Consider the following 14261-nt stretch of genomic DNA (forward strand, 5'->3'; position numbering starts at 1 on the left):
TTTAATAAAAAAATAGCATAATTAAATACACATTCTACCACTTTGATCTTTTTCACTAAGTGGATTTGTTTTATTGGGTTTAAAAAAATTTTTTATAAGAATTTGAGACAAACTGATAGCATACGCTAGGGAGCAAGATCAAATACTTCTCACTAAGCAGATTTTGGAGGTCTTTTTTCTGTCATCACTTGGAGAATATCCTCGTCTTTTCACAGCCATGTGGTTAAAAGGAATGTGTGGGCATCTCAGTTTATTGAATCTGAATCTTCTCAGTAGTGCATTACCCTTTGCTATTCCATAGAGGCCTGCAACCAGTGACTTTGTACATGGTTTTATTTTGCCCATGAACAAGTACATATGTATAATACTCAGAAATAAAATTGGCTGGATAGCAGAAAAAGCATCTGTAAATTTGATATTGCCAAATTGCCATGAGAATTACACCAATTTACTTCCACTAGAATTCTTTACAAGTGCTTATTATTTCCTCATATCCTTGTTACCAGAATGTGATTAAAAACATGCACAGCTGGTGTGGCTCAGTGGTTGAGCATCAGCCTATGAAACAGGAGGTCGAGATTTGATTCCTGGTCAGGGCTCATGCTCAGTTGCGGGCTTAATCCCGCAGGGGGTATGTAGGAGGCAGCCAATCCATGATTCTCTCTCATCATTGATGTCTCTCCCTCTCCCTCTCCCTTCCTCTTTGAAATGATAAAAAATGAATAAATAAAAAAAGAATGTTCTTGATAAAGCAATAAAATTTAGTTTTAAAAAATTGTTTAAAAATAACACAATAAAAACATGCATTGTCACCAATCCTACAGGTGAGAAATATTTCACAATAGTGTTTTTAACTTAGACTACATTTTTTTTAATTGATACTATTACAGATGTCCCATATTTCCCTCCCATTTGCCTCCACCCAGCTCACCCGCTCCCCTCCCCAGACTTTACTTTTTAGAAAAGTTTTAGGGGTACAAGCAAACTGAGCCAGAATATAGAGTTCCCATATACCCCCTACCAAACCCACCCAGTCTCCCCCAGTATCCCACCCACTGCACCATAGTGAGATACTTGGTACAGTTGGTGGGACCTACACTCACACATCATTGCCAGACAAAATATGTGGTTTACATTAGGGTTCACTCTTGGTGTTTTTCAGTGTAGTTTTAATTTGCATTTCTCTTTTATAGGTTTACTTTTTAAACAGGAAGCCATTTTTATCTCATTTTCTGTGTAACTGTTTACTTAATCTCTCCTCAGTCCCCTTATCTGTAAAATGGAGGTAATCCCTCCTTCCTCTCTCCCTCCCTCCCTTTGTCCCTCCCTTGAGGGTTACAGTAAGAATTGAGTGAAATAAAGCCATTAGTTCAGTGCCTGGAACAGAACATGCAGTAAATGGAAGTGCTATTACATTAGCAAAGGTACAGGTCATTGATTTTTAAATAAATAAAAATACATACACACACATAAATCCCTCTACCCATACCTACATACAGGGGCTGATCTCTCTTGCACTAACAGTCATCTTGTATGTATTTCTCTGGCTGTAAGGAGGAAAGTGCTAAGTAAGAAAGATAGTGAGGTGGACATAGTGGTTCCCTTTAAGATAGAAAACTGGCTCAACAGAGAGTTCTGGTCAAGATGATGGTGTAGGTAAACTTGGTACTTGGAACCTCCCACAACCACAACAGAGTTAGAATTCCAGAACAGCCATCATTCAGAACCCCTGAAATCTAGCTAAACAGAAGTCCTATAACTAAGAATATAAAGAAACAGCCACATTGAGACTGGTAGGAGGGCAGAGGCTTGGAACAGGCTGGTCCCACACTCACATGTGGCAGTTAATAACTGGGAGAGAGATCTTGGCTGTAGAGATCTCCCCTAAGGAGTAAGGGGTCCCAGCCCCACATCAGAACCCCCAGCCTAGGGTTCCAGTGCCAGGAAGAGAAGTCCCCATAACTTTTGGCTGTAAAGATCAGTGGGGATTACAGCTAAGTAGATGGAGGTCTGCTAGAGTCCCAGGTGTTCCTCTTAAAGGGCCCATGAATGCACAAACTTAACTTGGACTCATTCCAAGCACTTTGAGCCCAACACTGGGGTGGCAGCTTGAAACACAGCAGGGGCATACAAGGAGAAACTGAATTGTCTAGCAAGGGCTGGAGGAACAGCCTTCTCTCAGACAGAAGTACTGACAGAAGCCATTGTTCCACAGAGTTGGCAGGCGGGTCACCATATCTGAGTCTCCATCAACCTGGCTAAAACTCATAGCTCTGCCCTGGTGATTCCTGAGACCCCAACCTACCCAACTTGCGAGTCCACCCAAGCCTTTTCCAGTAGTTTTCCATACAAATAGCCTCTCTTGGCTCATGCTTTGGACTTTCCTAAAATCTATCAAACAGGATTTGGCCTAAACATACCCCATACATTTTGCTAAGAGGCCCCACACCTGCCTAGCAGCTACCAACCTCAGTTAACAGCCTGAACTCTCCTGGGTACCTCCATGCCCAGCACAAGTAGCAGCCATCTGCAGACTGCTCTGTTGCTCATGCCAGATGGCCCCAGGCAGGATAGAGGCAGTGGCTGACCTTGTACCTCCCAGGAGGCCCCAGAGCCAGTGGGCCTGGTAGACAGCTACAGACCACACTAGAGTACAACCCAACCACCTCCACAGTGGCACACACAAGGGGCAGACTCAGCAGGCACCAAAGCCCCAATGAAGTGACACCTGCTCCATGGGGTTGACTCCTGCACAGCAGCTCCTCTGCTATAATTGCAGCCAGTCCTTGCAGCCAATCAGCCTGAGGATAAATACCTCCCAGAAATGTGCCAACAGCAATCAAGACTTGGCTACAACAGGACAGTGCACACAGCTCACATGGGGTACACTTGGAGCACCCAGCTAGGTGACCAGGGAGGCTGCACCACTGGGCCCTACAGGACACCTACTACATAAGGCCACTCGACCAAGTCTGGGAGAGAGCAGCTCTGCCTAATACATAGAAACAAACAGAGGGAAGCAGCCAAAATGAGACAAAAAAACAGGTCCCAAATGAAAGAACAGGAGAAATCTCCAGAAGAACTAAATTAAGTAGAGGCAAGCAATCTACCAGATACAGAATTCAAAACAATGGTTATAGGGATGCTCAAGGAACTTAGTGAAAACTTCGATTAAAAAAAGACATGAGAACCATAAATAACCAGTCAGAAATGAAAGGTATGATAAACTGAAATGAATAACTTACAGGAAATAAACAGTAGAGTTGATGAAGCAGAGAATCAAATTAGTGACTCTAAATATATAGAAGCAAAAAGAAAAAAATATTTTTTTAATATATTTTATTGAATTTTTACAGAGAGGAAGGGAGAGGGATAGAGAGTTAGAAACATCAATGAGAGAGAAACATCGATCAGCTGCCTTCTGCACACTCCCCACTGGGGATGTGTTCGCAACCAAGGTACATGCCCTTGACCGGAATCGAACCGGGGACCCTTGAGTCCGCAGGCCGATGCTCTATCCACTGAGCCAAACTGGTTAGGGCAGAAAAAAGAATTTTAAACTGGCCACATGGCTCAGTTGGTTGGAGTACCATCCCATATACCAAAAGATTGCAGTTTCTATTCCTGGTCAGGGCACATACCTGGGTTGCAGATTCAATTCCAGGTTAGGGTGCCTACAGGAGGCAACAAATTGACAATTCTCTCTCTAGCCCCCGCACCCCCCCCACACCTTTCCTTTCTTTAAAAATCAATAGAAACATATCCTCAGATGAGGATTTTTAAAAATGAGGATAGTTTAAGGTCCCTCTGGGATAGCATCAAACATACCAAAACTTGCATCAGAAGGGGAAGAGAGAGCTAGGGTTGAAAACCTATTTGTAGAAATAATGACAGAAAACTTCCCTACTTAGTAAAGAAAATAAACATTCAAGCCCAGGAAGCACAGAGTCCCAAATAAGACAAACTCAAAGAGGCCCACACCAAGACACATAAATTAAAATGCCATAATTAAAAAGACAAAGAATCTTAAAAGAAGCAAGAGAAAAGTAGTTACCTACAACAGAGCTCCCATAACCCTGCCAGCTGATTTTGCAACAGAAACTTTGCAGGCCAGAAGGGACTGGCACCTACATCCACAATTACTTTACCAGCAAAGCTATCATTTAGAATCAAAGGTCAGCTAAAGAGCTTCCCAGACAAGAAAAAGCTAAAGGAGTTCATTACCACCAAACCAGTATTACATGAAATGTTAAAGGGTTTTTAAGAAGAAGAAGAAGGAAAATCAAAAGTAAGACTAATAAGAGGGCAATAAATCATATCTATCAACAATTACTTTAAATGCTCAAATCAAACGACATACAGTGCTCAGTTGGTTTGAGAGTCCTCCCATACACCAAAAGGTTGCAAGTTTGATCCCAGGTCAGCACCTGCCTAGACTGCAGATTTGATCCCTGGTCAGGGTGCATACGAGAGGCAACTGAGCCATGTTTCTCACATCAATGTTTCTCTCCCTCTTTCTAAAATCAGTTAAACAAAAAACATCCTCAGATGAGGATTTTTCAAAAAGATATATGGTGACTAGAATGGATAAAAAACTGTATGAAACTTAAGATCAAAAGACAGACTAAATGTGAAGGGATGAAAAAGATATTTCATGAAAGTGGGAACAAAAACCCAGCTGGGGTAGCAATAGTTATGCCAGATAAACTAGACTTTAAAACAAAGGCTACAACAAGAAACAAACAAGGACCCAGCAGCTCCACTTCTGGATATTTATTCAAATAAACAAAACATACTAAATCAGAAAGACATATTCATCCATATGTTTGTTTCAGCATTATTTACAGTAGTCAAGATATGGGAAACAACCTAAGTGTCCATCAACAGGTGAATGGATAAAGAAGTGGTGTATGTGTACAATGGATTACGACTCAGCCATATGAAGAATGAAATCTTGCCATCTGCAACAACATCGATGGGCCTAGAGAGTATTAGGCGAAGTGAAATAAGTCAGAGAGAGACAGATGCTGGATGATTTTACTTATATGTGGAATCCAAAAAAATAAAAATGAAGGACAGAAACATAGATACAGAGAACATTTTGATGGTTGCCAGATGGGAGGGTTGAGGGATGGGTGAAAAGGGGAAGGGATTTAGAAGTATAAATTGGTAGTTACAGAATAGTCACAGAGATACAAAGTACAGCCTAAGGAATATAGTCAATATTATAATAACTATGGTGTCAGATGAGTATGAGATTTATTGGGGTGATCACTTAGTAAGTTATATAAGTCTGATCACTGTGTTGTATACCTGAAACTAATATTGTATGTCAACTATAATTTAGAAATAATTTTTTCAATTAAAAACACAGAACAAGAAGAAAACAGGCTCAATGGCTCCTATGTGGTGCCCTTTTTCAGTGTTATTACTAAATAGAATGAGAAATAGTCTATTTAGTAATAACACCTGCCTAAAATGCTTAGCGCTAATATGAAACTGTTCTTGCTCCTTGGTGGTTATACACAAAACCACTGTGAGCCTGACTGTGTGTTGCTAGGGCCTTCTCCATTTTACTGGCATAATGCCTGCTGACATTGAGGAACTGGGAGTCATGTCCCATCAATGGTAAGAGGATCTGCTATGTATGCAAAGCTAGGCACCATGAAAAGAAATACAAAATACGTACATCTCTGCCCTTTGTCTTGTAGTGGCGTATAACAAAAGACTGGCTCTAAGACAGCGTTACTGCAACTTTCGAGTTTATCCCGAGGAATGATAAGGTGGAGACAGAGGTGTAATAGTAAAAACAGTTACCTGTGATCTGTCCCTTCCCCACCACAGACTTCAGGAGCAGGAGTCCTGTAAGGAAGAGGTCATCCTGCCTTACTTCCCTGGCTTTAGTCATTGGCTGTGTCCTAAGATGCCCTTTTGATGTGAATCAGAAAGAGACTGTCATTCTGTTTTTGTTAGCAGGTCTTTCACACGGTGACTTCCCTTGGGCTGAATGAACAGGAGCTGTTATTTCTTAGCCAGTCAGCAGCTGGACCTCACTCCTCTCTCTCTTCCTGGAATGGTGTTCCTGATGTGGGCATGGTCAGTGACATCCTTTTTTGGATCTTGAAAGAACACGGGAAGAGTAAAAGCAGAGCCTCAGACCTCACCAGGATCCATTTCCACACGCTGGTCTACCACATCCTGGCAACTGTAGATGGACACTGGGCCAACCAGTTGGCAGCCGTGGCTGCAGGAGCTCGTGTGGCTGGGACACAGGCCTGTGCCACAGAAACCATAGACACCAGCCGAGTGTCCCTGAGGGCACCCCATGAGTTCCTGACTTCCCATTCGGAGGCAGGCTCCAGGGTCATATTCAACCCTGACGAGCCAGTGATAGAATGGCACAGGGAGGGGGTGTCCTTCCACTTCACACCCGTATTGGTCTGTAAAGATCCTATCCGAACTGTGGGCCTTGGCGATGCCATTTCAGCTGAAGGCCTCTTCTATTCAGAAGTACACCCTCACTATTAGGAAAGTTGTTATGGGTAATTTTTCTGAAGGAGAACTAGCCAATTTAAGAATTAACAGGAATTAAGTGGTTTGGAAAATAGGATTGAGGTATCAGAACAGTTTCTAGATTTAATTCAAAGACAGCCAACAACACAATAGCAGATTAAATTATCAGATACATTCCAACCTGACAATTACGCAAAAAAGTTTCAGGTTTTAATCCAAATTTATCTACTGAGACTGGATTTTTAGGTTTGTTTATGTTGTGTTATATGGGTAAAAAACATGATTCCCAAACCCTGTTTACATAGCGTTGTCAGGTATTTCAGGCCAAACGTCTTTACCCTGGCTGGAGCGCATGCCAGCTGGAAAAAAACACCTCCCTCCTCCCCGCCTCAGAAGTGCATGCTCATTCATCATGTCTAGTAAAGCCCACAGTGAGCCTCTCGTGTCCTCTCTCCGCTCAGTGTTCATGGGCAGGGTCATGACTTCCATTCAGTGTTATAATGAAAATTCTTAATGAGCACACCTTAGTCTCCTCACTAAGACAGAGCCTCAAGTAAGGACAAAATCACCCCTCCTGTGCTTCATTCTCAGTGAGGCAGGATCCCTGTGGAGCCTGGGAGAGAATTGGCCATTCTGCACTGGTTTAGAAGCCTGGCTGACCTGTAGGGTGGGTGACCATGCGAGCTGAAGGGCTGTGCCTTCCTGCCCTTGCCCTGGCTTCTTAGATTGTAGGCCAGCTGGTCAAAGACTACCATGCTGGGCCCAACCTTATTGCCCAGCTCTGGACATACTTTCTCCAGTAGAAGACTGATCTTTGTTTATTCTGGTCCTTGAAGGAATCTGCTTTTACAACTGGAATATGCTTCTGTGTGTGTAACTGATCATGTGTGTTTTACATTGACATATCACATCCATTTAAGAGTTTGACCTCATAAGAACCCAGGATCATGAACAAATATGTCATGTTATGTATTTATTTTTTTATAAATCAAAGAGATGTCTGTGTGCTTTTAAATATAATAAAAACAATTACATTTCAGGAGTCCTAAGACTATTTGCAATTGATTTTGTTCTACCTATCACTCTGGAGCCAGATATACTAGAAATTATTCCAACTTTAACTTGTGAGTTCTATGTTACTCTGCTCTTGAGATGTTTAACTTCTCTTCCCCATCACTGGTTGGGCAGTCCCTGAGACTGAGCCTCTGTGTTTTAAAGTGACAGAAGATACTAGTGTCAAGTAGTGAATCCAGTAAGAAACAGCGGTTTGAAAGGATGGTGATCTTCTCAGTTTGTTCAAAGAGCAGTATCGATATGGCAGCTGCCGGCTCGCAGCAACAGCTTCTGGAATCTTGAAGCTAGCTCAAGTTCTTCATTTGTGACCTCTCCTTCCCTACTTTGGGTAAGAAGAAAAGTCTTGGTTACTCCTTCAAGAAAACTTAAGCCTGGAGAATTATGCAGCTTGAAATTCAAAACAAGTAGTTTAAGGAAATCTCTGGCTGCCACCTCATCAGTCTCTGCCTCCAACTTCAATTAAACACCAACCTTCTAGCCTATTTTACTGGAAAGACTTAAGTGAGAAGAGATTTCTATTTTCTCAAAAAGAACTGAAATAAGTTATCATTTTATGTTCGAAACCTGAGAATACTTTGAGAGTTCCCAAGTGTTCTCCACGTGTCTACTCAGACCCCGATATTAGTATATATTCAGCAAGTTCTCCAGTTTTCACTGGTGATATCAATAAAGACTAATCCAGAATGTGTAGTCCGCACACACTTTAGAGCAGTTTTTCAAAAGACGGGTTTTGAACAAGTCAGTTTGGTGGTTATCATAAAAAGTATCAAAATGTACCATACGTTATAGGAGTAGGTATTATAAGAATTGTTTTCTAGAATTTGATATATGCCTGCATGAGTGCATACATGTATGAATTTCCACCACATAGGGCAGATCATGCAAAACTGGGTGGGAAAAACACGCCCTTCAACCCTTCACTTAGAACAATATTTTACAAAGGTTTTCACATATGGTTTGATGTGAAGAAAAGTGGAAATCCACTGGACTAGAAAGAATACCTGGTGAAAAATGAGACTTCCTAAAAATATTCTAACACTCACTCTTGCCTTCACTTGAAATTGATTTAAGACTGGGGAAAAAGCTACCACACACACACACACACACACACACACACACACACACACACAAATGAATCAGGAGATAAGAATTCAACCAAAAAAATCAGTAATGTCTATCATGCAAATTCAGTTTGCATCTTATTCTCTATCAAGTTTAAGTGGGGAAAGGGTAATTATTCATCAGTAGAAATCCAAATTCTAGACAGGGTTTTGAGATGACAAGTATTGTATCACATTGGACAAGTTAACTTACTGTGCCTCACTTTGCTCATCTGTAAAACCTGTTAATAGTGGTCCCTACCCTCATAGGGTTCTTGATGACTAAAGGAAAATGCTGTGAAAAATAATTAGCACAGTACGTGGCACATACAGGCAGTCCTCAGGTTATGTCGGACTCGACTTAACGTCGTTTCGTGGTTAAGTCGCCATCTCCCTTTACAGTATTTATAAAAAAAAAAGTTGTCTTATGTTTTTTATTATTTATTTACCACAAGTAAAAGTCAGGAATTGTTATCTTTCTTTTAAATTTTTTTTACTGTTTCACTTCATTACTGCTGTGTATGTGCTCCATGTGAGTGACGGAGGTGCTTATGTAGGTGGGTTCCAACTTACAGTGAAAATCGCGTTACGTCGCACCGTAGGAACGGATCTCCGACGTAACCCGAGGACTGACTGTATTTTAAAGTTTGATAATCGTCAATTACTATTACTAAACTGAGCAGAGAATTTCCTGGGACTCTAGAACTATTTTAAATCATTAAAAAGTTACCACCATGACAATTTCAATATTTTTTAATTTTTTAACTTTAATTTTCTTTATTAAGGTATTGTGTATGTTTCCTTGCCCCCCATTTCCCCCACTTCCACCCTCTGCTCATGCCCTCACCCCGCCCTGGTGTCTGTGTCCACTGCTTATGCTTATATGCATGCATACAAGTCCTTTGGTAGATCTCTCTCCCTTACCCCCATCCTCCCCCTATCTTCCCTCTGAGGTTTGATGGTCTGATCGATGCTTCTCTGTCTCTGCTTCTGATTTTGTTCATCAGTTTATGTTGTTCATTCCACAAATGAGTGAGATCATCTGATATTTATCTTTCTCCAACTAGCATATTTCACTTAGCATTAATGCTCTCTAGGTCCATTCATGGTATTGCAAATGGTAGGAGTTCCTTCCTTTTTACAGCAGTGTAGTATTCCATTGTGTAGATGTACAACCGTTTTCTAATCCACTCATCTGCTGATGGGCACTTAGATTGTATCCAAATCTTAGCTATGGTAAATTATACTCCTATGAACACAGGGGTGCATATATCCTTTCTGATTGGTGTTTCTAGTTTCTTGGGATATATTCCTAGAAGTGGGATCACAGGGTCAAATGGGAGTTCCATTTTCAGTTTTTTGAGGAAACTCCATACTGTTCTCCACAGTGGCTGCACCAGTCTGCATTCCCACCAGCAGTGCACAAGGGTTCCTTTTTCTCCACATCCTTGCCAGCACTTGTTGTTTGATTTGTTCATGACAGCCATTCTGACAGGTGTGAGATGGTACCTCATTGTCATTTTGATTTGCATCGCTCAGATGATTAGTGATTTGAACATGTTTTCATGTGTCTCTTGGCCTTCTGTATGTCTTCTTTCGAAAAGTATCTTTTTAGGTCCGTTGCTCATTTTTTTATTGGGTTATCTTCCTTTTGTTATGTTGTATGCGTTTTCTGTAAATGTTGGAGATTAAACCCTATCGGACATAACACTGACAAATATGTACTCCCATGCAGTGGGCTTTCTTGTTGTTTTGTTGATGGTTTCTCTTGCTGTGCAGCTTTTTATTTTGATGTAGTCCCATTTGTTCATTTTCTCTTTTGCATTACCCTAGGAGCTGTATCGGTGAAAATATTGCTTTGGCATATGTCTGAGATTTTGCTGCCTGTGGATTCCTCTAAGATTTTTATGATTTCCCATCTTACGATTAAATCCTTTATCCATTTTGAGTTTTTTTTTCTTTTTTTTTAAATTAAATCTTTATTGTTCAGATTATTACATTTGTTCCTCTTTTTTCCCCCATAACTCCCCTCATCCCAGTTCCCGCCCCACCCTCCGCCCTCACTCCCCACCCACTGTCCTCTTCCATAGGTGCACGATTTTTGTCCAGTCTCTTTCCGCATCTCCCACACCGCTTTCCCCCCCCCAAGAATAGTCAGTCCATTCCCTTTCTATGTCCCTGATTCTATTATGATCACCAGATTATTTATTCACTTGATTCTTAGATTCACTTGTTGATAGATGCATATTTGTTGTTCATAATTTGTATCTTTACCTTTTTCTTCTTCTTCCTCTTCTTAAAGGATACCTTTCAGCATTTCATATAATACTGGTTTGGTGGTGATGAACTCCTTTAGCTTTTCCTTATCTGTGAAGCTCTTTATCTGACCTTCAGTTCTGAATGATAGCTTTGCTGGATAAAGTAATCTTGGTTGTAGGTTCTTGCTACTCATCACTTTGAATATTTCTTGCCACTCCCTTCTGGCCTGCAAAGTTTCTGTTGAGAAATCAGCTGACAGTCGTATGGGTACTCCCTTGTAGGTAACTGACTGTCTTTCTCTTGCTGCTTTTAAGATTCTCTCTTTGTCTTTTGCTCTTGGCATTTTAATTATGATGTGTCTTGGTGTGGTCCTCTTTGGATTCCTTTTGTTTGGGGTTCTCTGTGCTTCCTGGACCTGTAAGTCTATTTCTTTCACCAGGTGGGGGAGGTTTTCTGTCATTATTTCTTCAAATAGATATTCAATATCTTGGTCCCTCTCATCTTCTGACACCCCTCTAATTCTGATGTTGGTACGCTTGAAGCTGTCCCAGAGGCTCCTTACACTATCTTCGTATTTTCGGATTCTTTTTTATTTTGCTTTTCCAGTTGGGTGTTTTTTGCTTCTTCGCGTTTCGAATCTTTGACTTGATTCTTGCGCTCCTCTGGTCTGCTGTTGGGTGTCTGTATAATATTCTTTATTTCAGTCAGTGTATGCTTAATTTCTAGTTGGTTCTTTATCACAACATCAAGGGTCTCATTAGATTTCTGGAGGATCTCACTACATTTATCGGCGGTCTCACCAGTCTTTTCGAGGGCCTTACTAAGTTTATCAGCAGCTTCTAGACAGTTCTTGAGAGACCTTAAAAGTGTGGTTTTGAGCTCTACATCTTCCATTTCTGACATTTGCATCCTGTTTCTTTGTCTCCGCATTTTTTTATCTTTTCTTGGTGCACCCCCTAGTGGTCTTTGTGCGCAGTCTTGTAGTTAAGCCTTGATTGTTGTCGGTAATACCAGGGGTGATTTGACCTCCAGGCTAACTGGCTATGAGAGTCAGCTGTGTCTGCAGTGGGAGAGCTTCTGTGCTGGATCTCTAGGGTGGTGCTAATCTAGCGTTTGCCTGAGGCTATCTGGCAAATGGCTCTGTGCAAGGCTTGGGAGGGGCGGGTCCCCAGGGATCTACAGGGCTGGTGGAGCAAGCAGTTATGACTGCTCTCAGTTCCGTCCCTAGGGGCTCTGCCTCTCAGAGTCCCAGCAACTGCTGCAAACCTCGGAGAGAAAGCTGCCTTCGAGTTCCGACCGAGACCAGACAGTCCCGCTTCTCCCGTTTCAGTCTGGGTCCCCAGAGACTCACCCGGATCTGGAGCTCAGAGTCTGAAACTCCCTCCCGATTGAAAACAACAGCGCCCTCCACCGCCAGCCTGCTCCGCGCGCGCACTCCGCACCTGAGTATTTCACTTCAGCACTGCACCTCCTCTGAGTCTGGGTATGATATTCTCTTTCCTCCTAGTTGTAGAATTTCCACTCAGCCAGCCTTCCTGTGGTTCTGGATGATGTCCGTTCTGTCCTTTAGTTATATCTCTGAAGTGGTTGTTCGAGGCAGCACTCTCCAGCGTTAACCTATGCCGCCATCTTGGTTTCTCCCAGAAATCCATTTTGAGTTTATTTTTGTGTATGGTGTAAGTTGGTGTTCTAGTTTCATTTTTTTGCATGTATCTGTCCAATTTTCCCAACACCATTTAATGAAGAGACTGTCTTGACTCCATTGTATGTTCTTGCCTCCTTTGTCAAATATTGAGGATAGTGGTTTGAGTCAATTTCTGGGTTCTCTATTCTATTCTGGTACCAGGCAGTTTTGAGAACAGTGGCTATGTAATACAGCTTGATATCTGGTATTGAGATCCCTCTTACTTTGTTCTTCTTTCTCAGGATTGCTGTAGCTATTCCGGGTCTTTTTTTATTCCAGATGAATTTTTGGAGAGTTCGTTCTAGATCTGTGAAATATGCCATTGGTATTTTAATGGATAGTGCATTGAATCTATAGATTGCTTTGGGTACTATTGACATTTTTAATCATGTTGATTCTACAAATCCATGAACACGGTATGTTCTTTCATCTGTTTATGTCTTCCTCTATCTCTTTTTCCAGTGTCCTGTAGTTTTTGGAGTACAGGTCTTTTACCTTCTTAGTTAAGTTTATTCCTAGGTATCTTAATTTTTTTGGTGCAGTGATAAATGGGATTGTTTTTTTAGTCTCTCTTTCTATAAGTTCACTATTGGTGTATAAAAATGCCATAGATTTCTGGGTGTTAAATTTTGTATCCTGCTACATTGCCAAATTCATTTATTAAATCTAATATTTTTTAATGGAGTCTTTAGAGTTTCTATATACAATATCATTGATCTGTGAATAATGATAGTTTTACTACTGCTTTTCAATTTAGATACCTTTTATTACTTCTTCTTGCTAATTGCTCTGGCTAGCACTTCCAGTACTATGTCGAACAGGAGTGGTGAAAGTGGGCATCCCTGTCTTGTTCCTGTTCTCAGAGGAAATGGTTTTAGTTTTTGCCCATTGATTATGATGTTGGCTGTGGGTTTGTCATATATGGCTTTTATTATGTTGAGGTATGATCCTTCTATTCCCACTTTGCTGAGAGTTTCTATCAAAAATGGGTGTTGGATTTCGTCAAATGCTTTTTCTGCATCAATTGATATGACTGTGGTTTTTATCTCTCAATTTGTTTATGTGATGCATCACATTTATTGATTTGCGGATATTGTACCATCCTTGCATCTCCAGGATAAATCCTACTTGATCATGGTGTACGATCTTTCTGATGTACTGCTGGATCCAATTTGCTAGAATTTTGTTGAGGATTTTGGCATCTATGTTCATGAGAGATATTGGCCTGTAATTCTCTTTCTTTGTGTTGTCTTTATCTCGTTTTGGTATTAGGGTAATGCTGTCTTCATAGAATGAGCTTGGAAATGTCCCTTCCTCTTGAATTTTTTGGAATAGTCTGAGAAGGACAGGTATTAGTTCTTTTTTGAATGTTTGGTAAAACTCCTCTGTGAAGCCGTCTGGTACCGGGCTTTTGATTCCTGGAAGCTTTTTGATGCCTGCCTCCATATCCTCCATAGTTATTGGCCTACTGAGAATTTTAGATTCTTCCTGATTGAGTTTTGGACGGTTGTATTTTTCTAGGAATATGTCATTTCCTCTAGGTTTTCTAATTTGTTGGAGTAGAGTTGTTCATAGTATTTCTTTTTAGTAACAATCCTTTGTATTTCTGTGGGGTCTGTTATTATTTTGCC

General features: G+C 41.1%; 2 protein-coding genes across 10 annotated transcripts in view; one reads left to right on the forward strand and one right to left on the reverse strand.

The window, feature by feature from the left end:
- Window positions 1–7555, forward strand: part of ADPGK (ADP dependent glucokinase) — a 42346-nt gene extending 34791 nt beyond the window's left edge. The window contains exon 7 of one of the 2 annotated variants that reach the window (XM_081085105.1): window positions 5974–7555. In XM_081085105.1, the coding sequence (XP_080941231.1) occupies window positions 5974–6528 (555 nt within the window). In that variant the 3' untranslated portion in view covers window positions 6529–7555. The remainder of the gene's footprint in view (window positions 1–5973) is intronic. The other variant, XM_081085106.1, reaches the window with a different exon arrangement.
- BBS4 (Bardet-Biedl syndrome 4) overlaps window positions 1–14261 on the reverse strand; it is a 120407-nt gene that overhangs the window by 4226 nt on the left and 101920 nt on the right. For 4 of the 8 annotated variants that reach the window (XM_081085016.1, XM_081085020.1, XM_081085021.1 and 1 more), the window contains one exon: window positions 7470–7909. The exons of 3 other annotated variants lie outside the window; for them this stretch is intronic. In XM_081085016.1, coding sequence (XP_080941142.1) covers window positions 7872–7909 — 38 coding nt within the window. In that variant the 3' untranslated portion in view covers window positions 7470–7871. Of the gene's footprint in view, window positions 1–6618; window positions 7910–14261 lie in introns of those variants that run through there. One more of the 8 variants, XM_081085017.1, reaches the window with a different exon arrangement.

The sequence above is a fragment of the Myotis nattereri genome (genome assembly GCF_964212035.1).
Source record: "Myotis nattereri genome assembly, chromosome: 1".
In the NCBI taxonomy this organism is placed as follows: domain Eukaryota; kingdom Metazoa; phylum Chordata; class Mammalia; order Chiroptera; family Vespertilionidae; genus Myotis; species Myotis nattereri.